Source organism: Metarhizium robertsii (genome assembly GCF_000187425.2).
Source record: "Metarhizium robertsii ARSEF 23 chromosome Unknown MAA_Scf_2, whole genome shotgun sequence".
Lineage (NCBI taxonomy): Eukaryota > Fungi > Ascomycota > Sordariomycetes > Hypocreales > Clavicipitaceae > Metarhizium > Metarhizium robertsii.
The window spans coordinates 2,698,904-2,721,875 of NW_011942160.1; the positions used below are offsets into that span (position 1 = coordinate 2,698,904).

The 22,972-nt window shown below is 51.1% G+C and overlaps 2 protein-coding genes across 2 annotated transcripts; both read right to left on the reverse strand.

The window, feature by feature from the left end:
• Window positions 1–1,057: 1,057 nt before the first annotated feature.
• On the reverse strand, window positions 1,058–13,129 carry MAA_05622 (polyketide synthase; the record flags this gene model as incomplete). The annotated part of the gene is made up of 7 exons (XM_007823620.1): window positions 1,058–3,781; window positions 3,852–4,813; window positions 4,910–7,109; window positions 7,164–7,328; window positions 7,387–12,531; window positions 12,603–12,863; window positions 12,935–13,129. 7 exons carry the CDS (start codon window positions 13,127–13,129, stop codon window positions 1,058–1,060), a joined length of 11,652 nt encoding a protein of 3,883 aa, XP_007821811.1.
• A 5,928-nt stretch (window positions 13,130–19,057) lies between these two features.
• On the reverse strand, window positions 19,058–21,661 carry MAA_05621 (Zn(2)-C6 fungal-type DNA-binding domain protein; the record flags this gene model as incomplete). Its single annotated transcript, XM_007823619.1, has 1 exon — window positions 19,058–21,661. The coding sequence occupies one exon, from the start codon at window positions 21,659–21,661 to the stop codon at window positions 19,058–19,060; it is 2,604 nt and encodes an 867-aa protein (XP_007821810.1).
• Window positions 21,662–22,972: the final 1,311 nt, after the last annotated feature.

A 22,972-nucleotide genomic window follows, 5' to 3' on the forward strand; every position in this document is an offset into this window, starting at 1 on the left:
CTTTTGTGTCATAATGACAAACTAGGTCCGATGCCAGCGTGAGCCCTTGTCATAGGTGTAAGCAAAGCTGCTGCTGCCACTAATGAATTCGAGCCTTTTGAAGCTGCTAGATTTACATCATTTCCCACAGATTCTTTTTCATTTTCTCCTCTGGGGACCGCCTGCAGAGGGTTTCCGCTTGCGGCGCTACATGCATCTCGCGATGTTACTTGTGGTGTCGAGGTGCCCTTCAACACCAAAAAGGCGGGATCGCGATCATCCACAAAAATACGTTGAACCAATAATAATAATTCAAGGTCATTTAAACCGATGAGTACAAGTCAAGTTTAAGTTGCATGAGGCGTGCGATTATGGTAGCACGGCGTTTGAGGATTGACTCTTAATTGATTAAAGTAGTCAAGCTGGAAGGTACATGCATTGACCAGACCATTCATCTCCTTCCTCGGACACGGAGCGGCGATAGTGGAGCCCCGGCGCAGCGCCGGCGTTGTGCGGGGGGAAATGGCGCTAAAGCACCCACTAATCCACTAAAGGTCTGGTCTGGTGCCAGTAAGCAGCCTGCACAGTATGTGAATGTCAATTGGTTTCAATATTGTGTTAGTCGTGTCATTGGACTTGACGAGTTGTGATTGAGGTCTAGAGCGTGTTGGCTAGAACATACTCATCTTGTCATGGTAGCTCAAGGTCATGGAGAAGACCGCAGCATACGTTGACGAAATGTTCATCATTACGTTATACGGTCATGTATAGTTACAATTTATGGCTTTGTGACGTGAATCTGGAATTGTGACTTGAAAAACAACAGAGACGCCGGTGGCATTTGTGTCGATACGATTCAGCCATGACACCTCAGTCTTTCCGGGCATTCCCAAGAAAATTACTTCTCACGTATCCTCAGTAGCAACATTTAGCTCAGCTCAGTTTATTAATTATTCTAGTATAGTATATAAATCATAAAAAAAAGTGTAACCTAATAACAAAGGAAACCCAACAAAAGAAAGAATATGAGTGCATACTGGTTCGCATGTACATGCCAATCCGCCGCAGTACTATCCATTTAGCTGCTGAATTTTTCACCCCCCTTTAATCTTTCAAGCAACGCCCTCAAAAACTCAGCATCAACAGCTGGACAACCAGCAGCCACGCCGGGGTGAAGACCATCCAGGATATCCATCGTCTTCCGGTTATCCAGACTAAACATGACACCACCCGTAGAAAGATACTGCTTGAGCACCGTGCTTCTCACAACCCGGCCGGCTGCATCCTCGCCCTCTGCCGACTCCATACTGTCGAGCCATTCATCAAGCGACACCATACGAGGCCGTGTTTGTTCCGACCGGAGCTCCGCAATAATCCGGGGCAAGTCCTTGAGGCGCAGCGGCAACGGGTTGGTAATGTGGTAGATCCGAGGAGCAGAGTACACCTCAGACGGGGCAACACGGGAGAGAGCTTCCTTCTCGGACGTCAGCGCGAAAAGGTTCGAGGCAAGCCAGTCCACGGGCACGACGTCGACGGCGAAGCTTGGCTGGTCGGCACGGCCAATCTGCGGCACCATGCCCGACTCAATCATGCCCACGACGATACGCATGATGAACTCGTCGCCTGGGTCGGGAACGCCAGGACCCCGAACGGCGGCGGTGACACCCGAAGCCCGGGTGATGGTGACTGGAAATCCTCGTCGAGCAGCCTTGGTCAGCAGGTTCTCCGCAACCCATCGGGTCTTGAAGTAGCCGGACTCGTCCTCGGTAGGCGGCGAGAAGTGACTACTGTCTTCTTCGCCAGTGGCGTAATCCTCGCGCGTTCGCTTGGATGCAGACCAAGTCTGAAGATGGGCAACGGACCAGGTGGACAGGTAGTTGATGTCGGAGAGATGGGACCCGAGGCCCGACAGTTTGATAATATCGAATATGGGGGTAACGTTGCTCGCCTTCAGAGAAGTATATGTTTTGAGCAGCGAGACGTGACCTCCCAGGTGGTAGATGGATTGCACCGTCTGACCGAGTTCCCTGAAAGCAGATCGTGACAGACCAAAGTTGGACTGGTTCAATGATCCCGGGACAAACTTGACACGGCTGTTGATGTCGTCCAGGGTCAGACTATCCTGAAGCAGGTCGAGTTTCTGAAGGATATGAATGAGGACCTGCGGCTCTAGCTTTTCCATGGAGCCGAGGACATGAACCGTGGCGTCTCGTTTGGTTCGGAGAATTTCCGCAAGCAGGTGGATTCCAACGAACGATTCTGCCCCCGTCAGGAGAATGGACTTGAGTTCATCGCGGTCGATGCGGGGGATACCGTATCGTGGTATGTACTGGCTGGTGTTGGGTAGATTGGTCTCGACATTCCAGCTGATGACACTCGCAAGCCCGCCCTTATCGGCGCCATCACCGCCCTTTGCGCGTCTCAAGTATGCGCAGACGGCGGCCGCAGTTGGTTCCCGTATCAGAGCGGGCAAGGGAGGAGCAATCTTGAACTGCTTCTTCACTTTGGCTTGCAGTCGAACGAGGAGGATACTGTTGCCACCCCTCTCGAAGAATGAATCGTTCAACTCGATTTCTCTGCCGAGGGTAGTTCTGAAAAGGGCAAGAATGGTTCCCTCCAGATCTTCGGTGGGTTCACCTGAGGCGGTGTTGCCAGGCTGTGTGGTGATGCTCGACGGAAACAAGAGTTGTAGCTGTCGCTCCAAAAGGTTTCTGCGATCAACCTTGCCGCCCAGGGTAACCGGAAGCTTGGCCAGAAACTGGTATCCGTTGGGAAGCATGTAGTAGTTGAGATGCGGCTTAATCTTACGGTGCAAGTGAGAAACAATGGCGATCTTGTCAGCCTCGTTGGTGATGCTAGCTTTAGGAACGAGGTAGGCAATGAGTTGCTGCTCATCAGAGTCGACGGTGCGAGCCACGACTGCAATGTCAACAAGGGCGCCGGCCTTCTTCAAAGACTGGGACTCCTTGAAGATGACCTGTTCCAACTCACCAAGGTCGATCCTAAACCCCCGGAGCTTGATTTGCTTGTCTCCTGCAATCCGGCCATGGAACTCCAGTTGGCCATCAGGTCGGAAGCGGCCGCGGTCTCCCGTCTTGAACATCCTATTCCACCCCCTCTTTCGGTCGTCTTCGGAAGCAAATGGATCCTCAACAAATGATCGTGCGTTGACGTCGGGTCTATTCAAGTATCCGGCACCGACCTGAACACCGCCTACAACCAGTTCACCAATCTGACCAGCCGGGACAGGGTTGCCTTTGATATCAAGAAGGTAGTGGCGGCAGTTGTCCATGGGATATCCAATAGGGAGACTAACAACGCCATCACCAGGATAATCAATCTTGCTTATGGACGTCTGAACAACGAGTTCGGAAGGAGACCAAGTGTTGTAGAGAGTGGCAGGCGTTCCAAGATCGTAGAATGCCTTGGCAACACGGACGGGCAACCGCTCACCAGCAAAGTAGGCGACTCTGTATTTGGAACAATTCCGAAGAGCCTCGCTGTTGAACTCCATGAGAAGTGCAAATTGAGTCGGGGTGAAGTATGTGACACTAACTCCCTCTCTCATCATGAAGTCAGCCAGCGCGACGGGGTCTTTGCGCGTTTCCCATGAAGCAACCGAGACAGTTGCGCCTGCTGTTAGGCCACCGAATATCTGAACAATAGAGAGATCAAATGACGTAGTTGTATGTGCGAGGAAGTTGTCCTCGTGTGAAAAGGCATAGTCTTTGTTCAATGTTGCCAACATGGCTTGAGTATTGGACTCCCTCAGCACGACTCCTTTCGGGGTGCCGGTGCTTCCCTGCTATATAGTTAGATGGTTTACGCAGGGACAGTAAGAGTGGCCATGTTTCATATTAGTCAAAACTCACAGAGGTGTAGATCATATAAAAAGGGTCATCGGGGTGTCGTGCTCGCCGGTGAGCAACGGTTCTGCCCGCGGCTGCAGCGTCTTCGATCCTAATGACCTTGGGGGCCATCACCATCTTGGACAATAGTTCAGCCACCAGGCCGTCTTGGCCTGGGCCAGTTAAGAGAATCCTGGCGCCTGAATCGGAAAGCATAAACGAGAGACGGTCATGGGCGAAATCGGTATCGAGCGCGACATAGCACGATCCCGTCATGAGGGCGGCGAGCATGCCCGTCACCGCCTCAAGACCGGGCAAAGCGATCAGTCCGACTTTGTCACCGGGCTGTGCGCCGGCATTGAGGAGCTCAGAGGCTACGCTCTCCGCGCTTTCGATCAGCTGCCTGTATGTCATGCTACGGCAGTCAGAAGTTTTTATCGCTGCAGTTTGAGGGTGTTGTCTTGCCATCTTGGTAATTACATCGAGTACGCTCTGCTCTCCCCACTGATTCTCTTTAGTCTCCATATTCCAATAGTTCTTCTTGAGAAATTCGATTTCGAGAGGTCCACACATGCTGATTTCGTCAACGGGTTGACGGTGGTCCTTGATACAGCTTTCGAGGAAGGTGTTGAAATTGTCGAGGAATCGCTCCATGTCGGGATTGTCATATAGAGCAGTTGAATACTCAATCTTGAGGTCCATGCTGTGCTCAGAAGTCTCAATGGCTTCAAGCTGAATATCGGCGGCGGTGGGAATGTCGTCCGATTCGACGTTTTCAACAACGAAGTCGCAGGTAGTGTAAGTGGGAACAGGGCCGTGAATCTGGTAGTTGATGGCGATTTGGCCCACAGGCATGTGGCTGCTCGTCTTCTTGACCTTCATGATGTCGACTATGGTATCAAAGGGAACACCGCTGTGAGCCATGGCGTCTAGAGCACGAGTCTTGGTAGCCTGGAACAATTGATCGAACGGAACATCACAGTCATCTACACGTCATGGTCAGCTTATTTTCAACTAACAATCCTCAAACCCGCTTCAGAAGAGTACCATGATCAAGTCACTGCTCAAGCATAATCACTTACCATTACATCTCACAGGAGCAAGATTGACAAAGAAACCCATCAGGGGATCAGTATCGGGATGAGGTCGGTTTCCATCAACCATGAGAAGCACAAGATCCTTATCTTCAGTGTATCTGTAAAGGAAGGCCCGGAAAGCAGCCAAAACAAAGTGAAATGGAGTTCCATTTGACTGTGAAGCAATTCGCTTCATACGAGCAAATAACTTGGCGTTGAGGTTTGTCCTGACTTTCTGGCGGAGAGGATCACTTCTTGCCGGGCGCTCACTCTTGGCGAAAGGCAGAAGCTTGCTAGACTGAGGGATGCCCTTGAGAGTTGTCCTCCACCAGTCAAGGTCAGGTTTCATCAGATTCGACGCCAGACGGGCATTGTGCCATAGCGTGAAGTCAACGTAGTTGAACTCGGGCGCAGAAACAGTGGCAAGATCATTACCGGTTCGCAGAGCGTCGTAGATGCCGACAAACTGTGACATTATCGGAAACAAACTAGCACGATCAATGGAAATGTGATGGATCATGCCAACCACAGCCCATTCCTCCTCACTGAGCTTGGCAAGGGAGTAAGTAGCAACTTCACCTTCTTCAACATTCATCTCAATCTTGCGATTATACTTGACAAACTCCTCTAGAGCCTTTTCGGTGTCCACTTCCTTGGTCAAATCACGAAAGTCAACGCCGAGCTCAAAATCTTCCAGGGGCTCTTGGACGGCAAAGTCGTCTCCCTCGAAATATGCAGTCCGCAAAGCAGGGTTTCTGACGGCCATCTCCTGAACGGCCTTCTGGAGAGTCGGGTAGTCGGGCTTGCCCCTTATTCGGAGAACAATGGGCAGGTTGAGAAAGGACTTGTCCTCTAGGAAACTGTGGACAAACCAGAGACGGGACTGGAAAGTAGACAGGGGAACAACGCCGCTATGCTGAGATTTTGTGAGCTGTCCAGTAGCCATGGCAGAGATGTTGCTATCCTCCTCGGTGCCTTCAGACTCCACAGCAGACTTCTTCTCAGGCTTATCGCCAGCGGTGTGCTTGCTCGCGGAGATGGTGGTGACCATCCGAGCAGTCTTTGACACCAGGGCGTTGATAGAAGCAGCACCTAATATGTCGAAGAGCGCAATATCAGCCTGGACCTCCTTTCGGAACCACTTCCGGAACTCAACAGCAACAATGGAATCAAGACCATAAGCAGACAATGGGTTGCTTGGCAGAATTGACTCGCGGGGGGTAGCAAGAACGCTAGCAATCTTCTCCAAGAATCCGTCAAGAAGGATCTCAGTCTTCTTCTCAATATCGGGTTCCTCGCTGAGGAGAGCCAGGAGGTTCTTGGAGCTCTGTCCGGCTCCCCCGGCACCAAAATCGTGGTTAGTGTAGAGGTTCTTCATCATTGGCTTGCTAGCCCAGTATACATCCGGTGAGATAAGTCCGACGCCGGTGATAATTTGGTGCCCGTTGCAGCCGCGAGCAGTGACAGGGTGACCAAACTTGTCAGCAAGAACAGCCTCTTCGAGCTGATAGAGGAGTTCCTCCTCATTGATGGTGTCCATCCCCATTCTGAGCATAATCTTCTGCAGCTCCTCGTTCTCAGCGACAACGCCAACACCAGTAACTGCGCCGACGTTCATCGTAGTCCCGCTGAGGCCAAGCTCGCGACGATGTCGCATGAGGGCATCAAGGTAGCAATTGGCGGCCGAGTAGTTGGCCTGGCCCTTGGAGCCAACAACAGCTGCGACGGAAGAGAAACAGACGAAGAAGTCCAGTTGGTTTCCGAGAGTTGCTTGGTGCAAGTTCTTGGTTCCCTCAACCTTGGGCTGGCAGCAATGCTGCCATTGTTCGTACGTCATGGTTTCCAGAGGTTTATCCTGCAAAACCATGGCGGCTTGGAAGATGCCTCCTAGCGAAGATCCAATCTGGTCAACACAACTCCGGACATCTGTAAACTTGGAGACATCACCACGGTATACGGTAGCATCAACACCACGTTCAATAAGCCAGTCAATGGTGGCCTTGGCTTCGGCTTTGTCGGCACCAGAACGGGACAAAAAGGCAAGCTTTCTGGCTCCCTTACGGACCATCCATTGAGAGAGAGTGCGACCTAGACCTCCAAGACCACCGACCAAGAGGTAAGTCTTTGAAGAGCTGAATAGCTTGACATCACGGTATCCGCCACGCATGACCGGGACCATGTCTTCTGCATGGGGTACAAGAACAATCTGCAAAGGTTGTTAGTACATTTTTCTAAAACAAATTTGAGCTACAGCAATTACCTTGCCAGTGTGCTTTCCCATCTGCAACAATCGAAAGCCTTTGACAACGTCAGAATACGGGACTTCCTTGATTGTAGCGGGCGTGCGGATCTCGCCATTGGCAAGAAGGGCAAAACACTCCTTGAAAAGCCTCTCGCCAAGAGCCTCATTCTTTTCAAACATGGTCTACTGCATGTTAATCTTTGGTCGCTCCAAGGAAGAAATGAGAGCAGAAGAAACTTACCACAAGGTCGATTGAAGCGAACAATACATTGCGTCGGAAGGGGTCCATGGCAATCTTGGTGTTCTCGTGGATATCGCGCTTCCCAATCTCGAGGAATCGCCCAAAGGGAGCAAGACAGGCCCAAGAGGCATGAAGCAGAGGACCGGCCAAGCTGTTGAGGACGACATCAACCCCCTTGCCACCAGTGGCCTCCATCACGCCCTCGACAAACGAGGCATCACGAGAAGAGAACATTTGCTCCTCCTTGAGACCATAGACGTCCTTGAGAAGCTGCCTCTTGGCAGGAGAGCCTACAGTAGCGTAGATATGGGCACCCGCGCGCTGAGCGATCTGGATAGCCATCTGGCCTACACCACCGGCCGCGGCGTGGATAAGGACAGACTCGCCCTTGGCCAGGCGAGCAGTATGATCCAAAGCAAACCAGGCAGTACCGAGGATCAGCGGCATGGCAGCAGCGTCGGCATAAGACATGTTGTCGGGCAACTTGTAGCACCAAGACGCTGGGTTTCGGACAAGACTGCGGTGAGCGCCCTGGCCGGGACGGAGAGCAACAACTCTATCGCCAACTTGAAAGCCCCTGACATTGGCGCCCACTTTGGTGCAGATGCCGGCACATTCGTCACCGAGGTTGGAATCCTCAATAATGCCCATGCTGGCAGCAACGTCACGAAAGTTGATGGACGAAGCTTTGGTCTCAACCTCGATCTCATTGTCGTTGATCTTGGTGTCCATGACCTGGGTATCCTCACCAAAGTACAGGGTCTCGAGCAGACCAACCTTGCCGATTCTTAGAGCAAGAGGCGTACGAGTCTGGGCAGTACCAAAGGGTTCAAGACGAGGTTCTTGGTCAGGGCCGTTCCTGAGCTTGCAGTTGCGCTCGTCGTCTGCCTCCACGCGGGGAATGTATACGATGCCGTTTCGTTCCGTCAACTCGTCCTCTGTGACTCTGCCGTCGAGCAAGCGGACGATATTGGCAGCGACAGTCTGTGCGGGAGAGTCGATGCCGAAGTCAAGATTCACCGCGCGAAGAGTGTCGTTCTCAGATCGCGCGGCACGGACGAGCCCGATAAACATGGCATTGTCTGGGCGGCTGGCTTCGAGAGTAGCACCTTCGGTTGGCCAGATGACATTCTTCTCGAGAGAAGTGAGAAGAGCCTGCGCCCCCTTGAAGGCAGCTTTGTCGGAGATGGACTCGTCCAATCCCGCAAGGACGACGACATCCTTGGCCAATAACCTGGTGCCCTTGTGTGCCAGCTCAGGAAAGCTGGTGAAGCTGATGTCACCGCCATGAGCAGACTCGAGCTCCTTTAGAATGAGGGAGGTTCGCGCAGAAGGCTTGCAGGTTGGCATGACCACGGACAACTCAGAGTTGAGAGTGAATGGCTCAACAGCATTGCGGACAGCAGTACAGAAAGGGCTGGAGAAGAGCTCTTGCAATTCCGCCGTGACGACACCCTTTTTTCCGTCGAACAAGATGCATCCAGTGTCATTCATGAATGGAACTGCATTTACACCTGCCTCGCTGACAATTATAAGGTCATAAGAGTCGAGAGCCGGCTCTACCACGTTAACCAGGCCGCGGCATTCCTTGGACAGCCTTTCAGCTTCCTCTCCAAACTCATTTCCCAGGAGTGACCAGACGTCTAGCTGCTTGAACCGTCTTCGCTCTCCTTTGCCACATCCCAAATGCTGAATAAAGTCTCGCGTCTTGTTGACATCGGAAGTGATGTGCAACATCTTGGTGTTGGGATACTGGTGAGCAAAGACATCAACAATATCAGAGACAGGTTTGCCCTCGACCTTTGTCATCATGTCAAAAAATGGCTGCCAACGCTGGCGGTAAAAGAGAGTTCGCGGTCCTTGGCCATCGGGAGCTTCGCGGCCGAGCGAAGTCACCTCGAGCCCGGCAATCTCCATCATCAGCTCCCCCCTGTCATTCTGCATAATCATGTCGTTGATGGCGACACGAGGAGAGGGCAGCTTTGTGAATGATGCAACCTGAAACTTCTTCACGGCGGGAGAGTATCTCCCGTGGAAGAAGTCGCCAGAGATCCTGAGAGCCCGGAAGAAGGACGGAACATAGGGCTCGTCCAGAGGACGTCCCAGACAGTTCTCAACAGCATGGAAGATGACATGGAAGAAGGAGTCGAGCAGGGTTGGGTGCAGAACCGTCTCGTCGCCCGCCTCCAAGGGAAGATGGCCGGGGTCGAAGACGAGGTCGGAGACGGCGAAGCCAACACCGCTCTCGATGCTGCCCTTGAGAAGACGGAACTTGTCTCCATATGCAAGGCCAAGCTCTGCCATGTTCTTGTAGAATGTGCCGGCGGGCATGGACCGATACGTCTTCTTGCGAAGCTCATTCAAGTTGGTGCCCTCGGGATAGCGACAAGTGTAATTGACAGGAGCAGCGTCCCCCCTTTCAACGCTAACAAGACCATAGCAGTGGCTTGTGCAGTTTGAGTTTTCATCGTAGGAGAAGACGTTGAACTCGTACCACGTATCCGAGTGGCTCTTGGCGGACAGCGTGACGGGCTTGAGTTGAAGAAGTACTTCGACGCCCTCGTCGGTGGAAGGAATCAGAAGAGCGTTCTTGACAACGATATCCTTGAGGTGAATCATTTTCACGCTCTCAGCCCGGTCAGTGCGAATGGCTGCTTCGATCGCCATGCTGATGTAGCCGGCGCCAGGAAAGACGACCTTGTTCTCAACCACGTGCTCATTGAGCCACGGCAGCTCGCTGAGTCGGAGATAGTTGCGAAACAGAGGATGTCGCACGACGGAGCCGGCAACCCTATGGCCCAGAGTCGCATGGCGGAACTCTCGCTGGCGATGCTCCTTGATGTAGCGAGTCTCGGACCAGTACCGACGGTGCTCCCAAGTATACGTCGGGAGATCATGAAGCTTGGTGCCGGTAGGAGTAGAGACTAAGGCCCCGTGCGAGGTTTGACTGAGGTTCTGGTTGGCGGCGACGATATCAACGGGGTAGCCAAGAGAAAAGAGAGTACCGGCCATGTTCAGAAGACCCTCGAAGTCTGGCACTCCGCGGGTCAGGGAGGCGACATAGGGAAGATCCAGCTTGAGAGACTGGACGGTCTGGCGAGCCGGACCCTTGAGGGCAGGATGAGGGCCAATTTCAACCAAAATGTCCACATTCTGCTCATCTTCCTCATCGAGGAGAATACCAGTCAGGGCATCAGAGAATCGAACGGCTTGAACCATGTTGGCAGACCAGTAAGAAGCCCCCATCTTCTCGTGGTCAGCTCGGCGACAAGTAACACTAGAGAACATGCGGCACGTTGGGGGGTTGGTCTTGAAGGCAGGACTGTTCTTCAGAGCATTTTCATATGCCGGGGCCAGAGGAAACATGTGGTGAGAGTGAAAGGCCTGCTTGACAACAAGTTGTCGAACAAAGACCTTCTTCTCCGTGAGCTTCTCCTTAAGCTCGAGGATAGCGTCTTGATCCCCGGAAACAGTCATGGTGGACGGGCTGTTGACAGCAGCAATCGTGAGACGGCCAGCATAAGGTTTGAGCTCCTCGAGACACTTGTTCTCGGGAAGACCAACAGCCATCATGCCGCCGGGAACACCGTCGCTGCGACTAGAGGACATATATCGCCCGCGGTAGTAGGCTGCGATGAGAGCACTCTCGAAGGAAAGGATGCCGGCAGAATACGCCGCGCCCATTTCACCAGAAGAGTGGCCAACGACAGCAGAGGGCTTGATTCCCCAGCATTCAATCAGGTCAACGATGGCGAGCTGGAGAGCGGTGCAGATGGTCTGAGAGTACAACGTCTCTCCTAGTAAAGTTGTCTCCTTGGTCTTGTTGAGCTCAGCGACAATAGACCACTCAGGGGCATCGGGGAGGCTTTTGAGAATGGCGTCGCATCGCTGCAGACTCTGGCGAAAATGGGGACACTCTTGGATGAGTTGTCTGCCCATGGCAAACCACTGAGCACCCTGGCCGGTGAAGATGAAGCCAAGCCTGGGAACTGGATTCTTAGCAATGGCCCAAGGAGCAGCTGGGCGTGGACAGGAGAGCTGGTCAACGAGGCCGGCCTTGTCGTTCGCAACAACAAACGAACGCTGCTGGTGCAATGTCCGACGAGTAGACAAGCTGTAGGCAAGGTCAGCAATGGTGGCGTCCTCGGTGTTGTTGAGGTAGGCCTTGAGAGTCTCCTCCGACATCTCTCCGGCTTTGGGGGAGTGAGATGTAAGTGGAACAAGATAAGGGCGAGAGTGCACGCCGTTGGCAACAGGCTCAGGGGGAATAGCAGCAGGTATTTGCTCATTCTGAGTATACTCCTCCAAGACAACATGGGCGTTGGTACCACCGTAGCCAAAGGAGTTGATGCTGGCTCGCCGGGGAACACCATCGGGAACCTTCCACTCAACAAGTTTGGTTGGCACAGTAATCTTCCACTTCTCAAAGTCGATGTTGGGGTTTGGCGTCTTGAAGTGCATGTTTGGGGGGATGTAATTTTTCTCCAGTGCCATTGTGGTCTTGATTACACCAGCAAGACCGGAGGCACCTTCAAGATGGCCAATATTTGTCTTGACAGAACCGACAAACAATGGCTCATCACGGCCGGGGGCAAAGACGGCACCGATTGCTCGGGCCTCGATAGGGTCTCCGGCAGCGGTGCCAGTGCCATGAGCTTCAAAATACTGAGTGTGGCTGGGATTCAATCCGGCTCGCTCATATGTTGATCGGATCAACTGCTCCTGGGCAACAGAGTTGGGAAGAGTGATGCCATTCTTCTTACCATCGTGGTTGGACCCGGTAGCACGAACAACAGCGCGAATACTGTCACCGTTGGCGATGGCATCAGACTTGCGCTTGAGAATAGCGCAGGCGATGCCTTCACCTCGGACGTAGCCGCTTCCGGAAGCATCAAACGCCGCACAGCGGCCGTTTGTGGAAAGCATACCGAGGTCGGTCATGGTAACAAACACGTTGCTGTCGTAGTGCAACGAGGACCCAACAACTATGGAGATGTCGGCTTCGCCATTTTGCAGGGTCTGGCTACCGAGATGGAAACAGACAAGGGACGAAGAGCAAGCGGTATCAATGGTGACACTGGTGCCGTGAAGATCGTAAAAGTAGGAAATCCGGTTGGATAGGATAGCGTCGCCGGTGCCGGTCACCTATATGAAAAACAGGGGGTCAGAAGTTGAAGCCTCGGAGGACAAAGAGGGGGTCGAAGAGTAAGACGTACAGTGTACTTGGGATAGTATTCCAAATCCTTGGTCAACATGGCATTATAGTCATTGGTAAAACTTCCGCAAAACACGGACGTCAACGAGCCTCGAATCTCCTGAAGAGTGATTCCAGCATTCTCGAGGGCTTCATAGACTACTTCGAGAAGCAGACGCTGCTGAGGATCCATGGCCTCGGCCTCCTTTCCAGAGATGCCAAAGAAACCCGCATCAAAGTTTCCGATATCTTGGTCGAGAAAGTACCCGAAACGGGCATTCGTCTGTTGACCAAGCGTGTTAGTATACTGATCCTTCAACGTCAAGGCGTCGCTCATTATTGGACTTCACATACCGTGCCCTTGTGGGTGGGCTCAGGGTGGAAAAAACTATCCACCTTCAGCCTGTCCTCGGGCATCTTCTGCTGGACATCACGCTGTTCCGCAATGCTCTGCCAGAGCTTGCTGGGAGTGTTGGCTCCGGGTACACGGCAGGCAAGGCCGACTATAACGCTTGGGTCATCAGCTCGTCCATTAATTCGAGAAGCCATTGTTGATCCGGTGAATGAGTTGAGCTTATTAAACTAGTATAAATTCGTGATTGTGTTTAGACTTGAACAAAGTTGCTCGAGGACGAAAAGGCTGGCGAGTTGTATAAATCTCCTTTGGTTTTGAGGATGAATGGGGACTTTCTGTCGATAAAAGGCTATTTCTTTGATAAGAAAGAGCGTTATATTTCCTGGTCGTCTGTTAAAGGGTTCGAAACTTCAAAATATGCCCTTGCTGAAAATGAAAGGCTCAAAACCTTGGCTCTTACAAACCAAAAGGGGCATCAATATTACCCTACGTCTTAAAGGGTTATGTCACGGTACAAAGCCGAGAACTAGCAATCTTCTAAAACCGCAAGGAGCTGAGCTGAGCTGTTGAATAGAAGACTGAGAAGATGAGAGCTGGAGTATCTAGAAGCCTCAAAACAATGTAGTTGGGACCATCTTTTGTATAAGAACTTGCCAACAACTGCATGACCCACGACATATTCCATCTTGGTTCTATTCTATTGCTCTTGTTGTCATTCATTGCCGGTGCATCCCGGAGCCGGAGCTGCCTTGGTTTCAGAGTGGTAGCTCCGGCACCATCCGGAGCATCCTCACTATTCCGGCGGCCGTCACCGAACGGCTCCGGAATGGGATTCTGGAGTTTTTGCATAGTAAAAGCTACCGACAGGCTTTCATGGGCCCATGAGCACCCTGGGCCGTCCATAACAGGGACTACGCCTGTTTCGTTCCCCTGCCATAACCCGGGTAGCCACGAGGCAGAGAGCCAGGGTCTTTAGCCATGTGATGTGTCTGCTAGCCACTTGATTTCAGGCAGATGTGGTACAGTTACTGCAGGTGCCCCTTTAGCCTCGTAGGAAGGAAATCGCCTAAATCGGGTCCTTTACGAGCGGCATCTACTATGGTGACGGAGTGGCTGTCTTGATAAGTGCGTCGTAACTAATGGCTGACCTTGACGAGTCAAACCGGTGTGAAAAGAGAGGTACTTGCTGATACCACAGTGACTTGAGGTCCGAAGTATCTCGAGTTATGCAGGGGTCAACTCCAACATGCAAGTTTCGACAAGGTTCTCTCAAGCTCCTAGCTTCAGGTACGCATACAGGGGGGCGAAGCCACACCCAACTTGAGCCGTCGCGCATCTTTGTAGTTTCGTTCTAATTCAGTTCGCTGACTACCTAAGTTATAATCTGCATGAAGTTTCCATTGTGTTTCCCTCAATTGTATAGCATTGAAACTCGCCGTATGTACTCACGTCTTTGCTACCCCCGCTCAGCTCCCTAACCGGCTTCACTAAACATTCAACCATCTTTTGAAACCGGACATCGTATTCATGGTACACTTGGAGCTAACAGGGCAAGTCGATGTGGATTCTGATGACCGTGGGGGCAGTTTGTCGCACTCGCCCGGTGATCTAGAGATACTTGTCAGTCATTGTCAGCCCTGCCAAGAAGTAGGAATATTATGCAACACCCTAGGCAACCCACAATGCTCCCAGGGCCGTTGTAAACTTTTGTTTCAATTGGCCCGGACTCGTTCGATAACCTGACTGGATAAAGTGTTGGTGCGAACTCGGATAAGCCGCTTCGAACACCATCCTGAGCCGAACTGGGGGGCTGCGGAGCTTAATACAGATTCCAACGCATGCCAAACAGCTTTGCAACTTGTTGGCCCTTGACATGCATGAAGACGAAACAATCCTTCGAGGCTTTCGAAATGCGAACAGTTTCTTAGACGCGGAAACACCTCGCCAGCACAGCTTGGAAGTTGCCACTGGCGAATACTTGAATGAAACAAAACACAATTGGCCGCAGTAGAATTAAACTTGTGCAAAAGACGGCTTGGAGAAATACTCCAGTTTTGTTTTTATACCTTTGCACTGCTCTTCACATGCCGCAGAATCTTATCTATCCTGCGGTTGGACATCCTTGCGTGCCGTATCCTGTCCTCCACGTGTATTACCACACGTGGAGGGGGGTTGAACTTGTAGATGCTCCTCAAAATAGATTTCACTCAAACCCCCCATGGGGTACAAACACAGCTCAGGGGTTCTGAAACACCGATGTCCAAGGGACCCTGTCGTGTGCCATCCAAAGCCTCGCCCCTTGAGTTAGTTTGTGAGGATTTGGCGGCCTCAAGCCTGATGTTGGCAAAGGGGAGATGACACTGTTCGTTCCTACTCCGATTTATGAACATTTTGGTCGAATTCATTTGGCAAGTCGTAGCTTCTGTATGATAGAGCCAAGTCAACTATCATCAGCAGTTCTTCAGGTATACTCGTGAGGTATATGCAACGCTTACAGCCGTGTACAAGCGAAATGGCCAGTATTTTAAGGCAGCTAGCTCCATCTGCTCTCTTTGGCATACCATATCTCAGCAAAAGCATCCTCTGCCATGCCAGGGCTTATCTATTGGGTGGTTTCTTTCACTATAAAAAGCATACTGGCGCTTCCTCAGTCTGTGTCTTTCTGTTTACTATAACTACCGGTTACAGCCCACCACTGGTGTTTACCCAAGAATTTGTGCCACAAAAGACCCCCCGACACATGTCGCTTTGGGGCAGACGACGACGCTTAGTACTTTGCTCTGACAAGCCCATCCGCGGGCAAAGAGTAGGCCATTTGCCCGATGTCAACATTGGGGGCGAGCCGTGCAATCCAATACCGCATGTACAGCACGGGGGATAGTTAACTTACTAGGTAGACAGACTGGCAGCAGTCAAGACATGAAACAGCAACATGGTGCAGGAACACACTATCGTTGTAGTCAGTATCCTTGCATTGCATTAAAGAATTACAAGAAGAAAACATACATTTTGGCCCTGTCAATCCTCACAATAGTAGACAAGACTGAAATAATTGTCAGCTAGACCATCTCCATCTCACAGAGAATACTAGCTCTGGACCACTCTCTGTCGTGGTAAACGGGGAAATACTTGTGCAATATTGGCATGCTCCTTTCTTCCTCTTGAGATCTGATACGAGTTACAGTAAGAGACGGGATCGTAGCTTCGCAGTTGAACAAAGTATGCTTTAATGGCCGCTTCCGATGCAACTTTTGACACCACCTTTTGGGCCCGACCTGAGGCTATATTGTTCGCACTCCCATCACCGCCCTAGAAAGCTTGACTGAGTTCGGTTAAATCGTCCGAAGTCGCACGACGAGCCTCTGCCGCCGCCACCCGGGCGCAGGAAACGCAGCACCATGACACAAGGCTGTTTGGCTGTGCCAGCCTCAGCTAGGTCCTCGGGAACACAGATGGACCATGGACCTGTAGTCAGAAAATAGTCATCCGCCTCCGCTTAATTTCAGGTCCTGTGGTTCATTATCTGCAGGTGGTACTAATCAATCCTTGCTCGACGGCCGGCCCATCAAGAGACAGACAGGGCTCTCCGAAAATAGCCTGGGGCTTCTTTCTGATTTTGTGCATGACAATCGCATGGTGCGGCCCGCAAACATGGAGTGTGTTTACTCACAGACCGGGGTGTATCGGGCGAGGGCATCCAAGTGCGCCCAAGATGGTGTGTCGCCGCCAAGCCAATGGTGCTGACAGACCGATTCCCCCAGCTCCCGTGAAGGATTTGTCGCTGTTTCAAGTTCTGCTGAAAAGAAGGTGATGCATACAGGGCTTGAAATGCGTAACCGAAGACGAAAAGAGACCAACTGGCGGTAGTTCAACATGTGGCGCATCATGTTCATGAGTCGTGAACGTGACGTAGGTATCATTGTTATAAACTTGGTCTTACCGTGTGACATGGGAAGTGCCGCGCCTCCACCAAGCTTATCATTTAATTTAAAGACCCTGGTTGATCGGCTTTAGAACTGTAGAGCGCAAGGGCACCCCCGGAGATTAAGCAGACAAGTTTCGTTTCCTTGCATCATATTCGTTGGAGCCTTTGGCAGAACATCTTTGCCAACTAGGAAGTATATACTAATATACTACAATATATTAGGATATTGAGTATAATAGCGAGGAACCTGATCTAGTTAAAGCCTGTTCATCTATACTCTATTTTACCAAAGTAGTCAACTTCAATATATTACCGTATATGAAAGCGCTGCTCTACGTACTCAGATTCGTTAAGGGCCGGCCGAGAAGCCCAAGCATAGAACAGCGCTTTAGACTTTAAAAAAGGAGACATTTCGAGTCTCTGTCGTAAGTATTAAAAATTCTGTTTCGTGAGCCATGCTGAGATCGAATAATATCAACAGCCTACCATGGCAACTAAAGGAATAAGGATAAAAGGAACAGCGGGGGTTTCGCTCGCTGCGCCCGCGATTGCGCTTGGCATCTCTGTCCCCAAAAGCGACCATGTAATCGATCTGGGGCAGGGCATGTACCAATCACCAGGACCAGCTTGTTCACAATAATCACAAACCTGGCCCTATCGGAACGTCGTGTTAGCCCAAAGTTTGAGACTTGGTAACTCTAAGAATCTTGCAATAACTTACTGCCCCCCGAGCACTGGTGAAGCGACAACCCCAAGAAATGCAAATTATAACTCATCGGATCGAATGCTTATAAATCGCATGGAGTTGAATCCTCTACAAATGCCTCCTAATGATCTGACGGACGCCCAACGGGCCTCTGCTGAAAATCCTTGGTGTTTCGTGTTCACAACATCGCGATTCTCCAGTACCCGCACCAGCTGCTTGCTTAGTGAACCATGCACACACCTCCGACCCTTGGCGTCATGATTCATCTAAGGCATGCGGATGACTAAAAGTTTCTCTCCCGGTCTAGTTTTCGGTCACGTCCGATGTTGATTTGTGGCTTCACTACAAATCTGTACAATTGTACCAACACCACCATCCTCCTTCACCAACCATCCACAATGATGGATGAAGCGGGGATAAACGTCACATAATGCACGATGCTTCTATTTTGGAAACATCTCTCAAGAGATTCCTACCTTGGGCCATCGTCATTTCGGTACCCGTTCGCCGGCGCAGTCGCGAGAATACTTGTTGACCAATAATGACACAAATCCATCCGTGATGACCTCCCTGCATCGCCAGCCCCCAGGATTTCGGGTTTGGCATGGATCTTCACTTGAAAATTTTGTGACGCCGGTTCGTGTGATTCATGCGGTTGCGTTGTAGTCTCGCATATGGTCTCGCACTAGAATAGAGAACAAATGGACTGTTTCAAGACAACTATTTTCAGGGTCGTTAATTCGATCATTACTAGACGTAAAGATGACGCACCTGCCTAGTTCAACTTTATATTCATATTATCTCTATAAAAACGGCGCATCATTGCATACCTCGGTCTATGTGAGCATGGCAAAGAAAAAGTAAACAGAACGATGTAGCCCTAGCAGCAGACTCAGGAGTCTAGTAAACAATATCACCCAAAATCCGATGATAGCACAGAATTTGTTTACCGCCGATTAAAATAATAAAACTCAACAAAAGGCAAAAATTCAAAAAAAAAAAAAAAAATACAGTCTCTCAAATGTGGGAAAGACGAATTTTCCTCGCTCTCTCTTCCATAAGTATGCCCATGAGTAAGGAGAAGTAATAGTGCTACTGGTAGGCAATGAGCTAACAAATCAGGGTAGTGCTCATGCCAAGCGGCCGTGTAAAAGTAGAATGCGGGCGAGTCGTCTCTCGCATAACAAGCACTGCTTCGACACCGTCAGATCCAGAAGGAGTAAATCAAAGCAGTCTCCAATATTTTTAGTTCGTCTTAATGTGCAAAGGGCACTCGTGGTACTGATGAAGTCTGTGGTCAATGTATGAGAGGAGCCGTGTGTGTCTCGAAACGTTGGGGGCCGTGCCTCCAAAGCAGGATGCTCATTTTCTTGGCCCACCACTGGGGGGCTGAATTGGCCGTCAAGACCAGTCGCGAAGATAAGCTCCTAGGGAAAACCCCGGTATGCCAGACCATGTTGAGTGTCGAAATACGGTTTCGGTGCAATGCCTTCAGCATGGCCTCTTGTTAGGTGTGTTGTCAAAATAATACAAGGCAGAATCCAGGTCGGCCCCGGCCGTTGCCGCTGCCGTCTCGACCCCTAGTTCTGGCCACTCCCATTGCACTCCAGACATCGATCCAGAGATATCAAAATCCATGAACCCGGGAATCTGTGGATACCAGGCATTTTGCATGTCAACAAGGTCAGAGACGCTGAGATGGTCTCCCACAGGCGCACCGAGAGCGCCCGGGTCAAGGACAGTGTGGAACAGCTCGTCCGCGGCGTCCCAATCGGGTTTATGAAGATCATCAACTAGTCTGTACAGAATGGAGCTCCTGCCCGAGTCGGAAGAAGGCAGTGATTGATGCATAGATTGAGGAATCGTGGATGTGTCCATGGGCGAGATGAATGAAGACGTCGAGTCGATGACGGCAGTTGTTGCTGTAGACATGCGGTCTGATTCATGGCCCGCAATGATTGGGGGACTATGATGAAGAGGAGACTGTGGCATGGATGTCCCAGACCTGCTGCCGTCATCTGGAGATGAGGCTCCGGAAGATGCAGACCCGGACCGAGATCCGCCAAATGCTCTTACACAAGCCCTCAGGTGCTTCCGCACCAATCTCAGGGACCTACCCTGGTTCAAGAAGTCATTCTGACTGGTTGTATATAGCTTCTTTGCCAACAATTGCAGCCTGGTATCGGAAGTGTGCATCATTGACAGATCCATGAGCAAGGCCCCCATCTTTTTCTTGGTGTGAATAAGATTGAGCGCCCGCGCACAGGTGTCTAATGCAAGACAAAATAGGTCGGGAAATGAGGATCTTAGTGATGGTGTGAGGCTAAACAAGTCTTGGGGCTGCTCTGAAATCACCGTGAAAATCTGCAATATCTCTTGGCTAGAGGCACAGAATCTGTCCACCATCTCGGCTGAAACCGCTTCTTCAGCTTGGCCCTGTGGCAACATTGGGAACAGAAAGTGGATAGCCATGGTATGGTAGACAAGTAGAACCAAACTTCTCGACGAGACCTCTGTTACCTGCCTGTTGAGAATGTGAATGCTCTCCATCAAGACTCTGTTTATCTCGCGGCACACTGCTCCCACATCCTGCGAAGGTTTGCCCTGCTGAATGCGTTGCAGTGCAAGTAGTGGTGCCTCTTGCCAGAAATTTGTTTTCGGGGACCCGGACGTGTCTGCGTCGTGCGGGTAAAGGGCAAAAATGTAGGCAATGACACTGGCAATGTGGGCGAGCGGCCACATTTCGCGAATGACAGATTTCTGTTTCTGCAATGTGCTGAAATTTTCCGACACCATATCTAGTTGAATAATGACTGACGATGCTTCCGTCACAGGGAGGAAGATGGAAGTTAAGGAGGTAGGGAGAAGGCCAGAAAAATAACCGTTGCCCATTTGAATAAACGCCCAAAGGCTCAATGAATGAGTCGTCCAGTAAAGATAGGCCACAATCTCTTTCTCAACGTCAAATACATCAATCCCATTGATTCGGCTTGAAGTCATAGGGGCCGCGGTGCTGGAGATTTGCTCTTTAATCTCGTTGGTAATCCTGCCTGCAAGGCCGATGTAGCAGGTAGCACGGCGAATCTGGAATGAGCATAAGGCATTCCAAGCCAAAAGCATCAAGGTTTGAGCTGTTGAAATACCACTAAAGATTCGTGTCGAGATCCCGCTGTACTGGGCGGCGCCAGCTGAGGAGAACTGGTTGGATCGAAGAGGTCTTGTTCGCAGCTGAGCCGTGGCCCATCGAAGCAGAACGTGGCCACGGGCCATGGCAACCTCGTCACCAATGCTGAAGTTGGCGTCAGCCAACATTGTGGCAAGGAGGATTTCATCATGAGTTCCATCACGGAGTTCTCTTAAAAGTAGCGTTTTGGAAACAAGGAATGATAATGGATGTACAGAGAACCAGACATCTATTAGCTGCGTCTGCTGTCGCTGTCCATACTCTGAGAGCGGGTTCCCACTGAAGGGAGCGTCGTCGAACATTGTCTGCGTCTCGTCACTAATCAACCCAGAAAGGAAAAATCTGGCCCCTCCATCTTCAACGTGATGGCAACCGAGAGAGCCGAATTGGTCCGTAATCAGGCCGACAAGATCGTGTGTTAATAAGTTTAGGATACCAGTGTACTTGACATTTTTGGGGTTGAACTTGGCGGTCATGGTCTCGGGGCGTTCTCTAACGGAGTTTTGGATAGAGCGGTGATAGGCTGCAATCCTCTCCTGCCATGGATTGGATCGTGGGCCGGTATCTGTAGAAAAGTTCTCATAAAACTTTTGTTCCAATACTAGAGCAATGTTATCGACGTCGTCTATGGGCATTGGCTCCTCGGAGAAAGTGCCAGTAGGGCTTCCATTTGCCGGTGTGCCACCAGTAGAGGATCTCTGTCGGCCAGAGAGCCCATCAGCTCGCGCTGCAGGATCTGATCGAGGGCCATCTTGGCTGATTGTTCGAGACTTGGGGCGAGGTGGTTCGAAGTCATATATACAGTCAGCTCCTTGTCTTCGACATGCTTCGCAAATCGTCTCATTGGAGCACTTGATCTTGCGTGCGCGGCAAAATGCACACGAACGTCTCAATGGGTGTTTAGAAGCCATGATGCAGCGTTGATGATTATCGTAAACAGTAGTCGGCAACTGGTGATGATCATGGGGCTGTGACAGGCAGGGAGATGGTGGGTATCGAATGAAACAGTCCTTGCTCATAAAGGCGCTGGAGGCGTGCAATATAGCCAAGCAAGTGGCAAGGTGTTTTAAAGTCTGGTTATAATACTAATGCAAAAACCAAGTTCGGACCTGCTATCCAGACAATTCAGCTTGAAGGCACAAGGGAAGCAGGGAAATGAAAATATTTGAACAGCAGCGAAAGACAATGAGGGGTGAGGTCCTCGCTGCTCTTGGGATTTCTGAGAGTAACATGACGAGAAGCTCAAGCATGATATCAATGGGGACCATGGATATTCAAGTACTTGTTGTGCTTCAGCTTCAGACTGCGTTGCTCTACCACAACGTCTGACTATCCATGGAGCATATGCAAGACACACGCCCGCCTGCATAGTCAGCTGGGTAGGATTGTGTCAATTCATGGCCATGAGGGAGGCCGATCCTTGTGTCTGCCGTGTTCTCGGGGAGGTAAAATGCCAGGCCGGAAATCGTGCCAACATGCCCATCCCCGAAATAGGCGCTTCTTGGGACCCTGTCGAGCTTGTCTTGGCAGTTGCCATGCTGTTATGAGCAACGAAGTCCCAGGAATCAGGGTCTGCACTCCCGGTGAGACAAAGTGGAACTAGTGTCAAGCAGGTATAGACGTCATGATGGGTTGGGTGCTGGTGGATTTGTCTACCAAGTTAAGGGACATGGAGAGGTGGTGAAAGAGGGGTGTATCAAACAATTGAGAGTTGGAGTGCGAGAGGTTGAAAGGCATGGGTAGGTTCAAGAGTCAAGACGCACAGGGGGGGAAGGGAAGGTGTGGCCCAGCTTCCTGCCCCACCAGACAGTACTCCGTTGAAACATGGGGAGATGTAGCTCAGGAGTTCCCGGCTCAGCTTTTCCTGTACCATCACCTCCGAGGCGTTCACACCTACGGCCCATGGACATTGATTACGAGCTTGCAAAGGCGGCGCTAGGTGATAGATGGTAGATCTGCCGCGTGGTAAGTGGGTATTCTGCCGGCGTGTTTCGAGTCTCAGGATGGCCAAGGCGTTTGTTTGAACAGGATTCGACATCCAGGCCGGACCCATCATCCATCTCCATTTGTTGGTCCCTGGATAGTCCTCATGGTCTCATGTTTTTCCCTATAGCGTCTAGTCAAACAGCGTCAAGCTGATAGGATTGATAGGATTCGGCTGTCAATTAAGCCTACTTCCTGTCGGAACTGCCTGTTGGGCGCCCGAAGAGCCGCTCCAAACA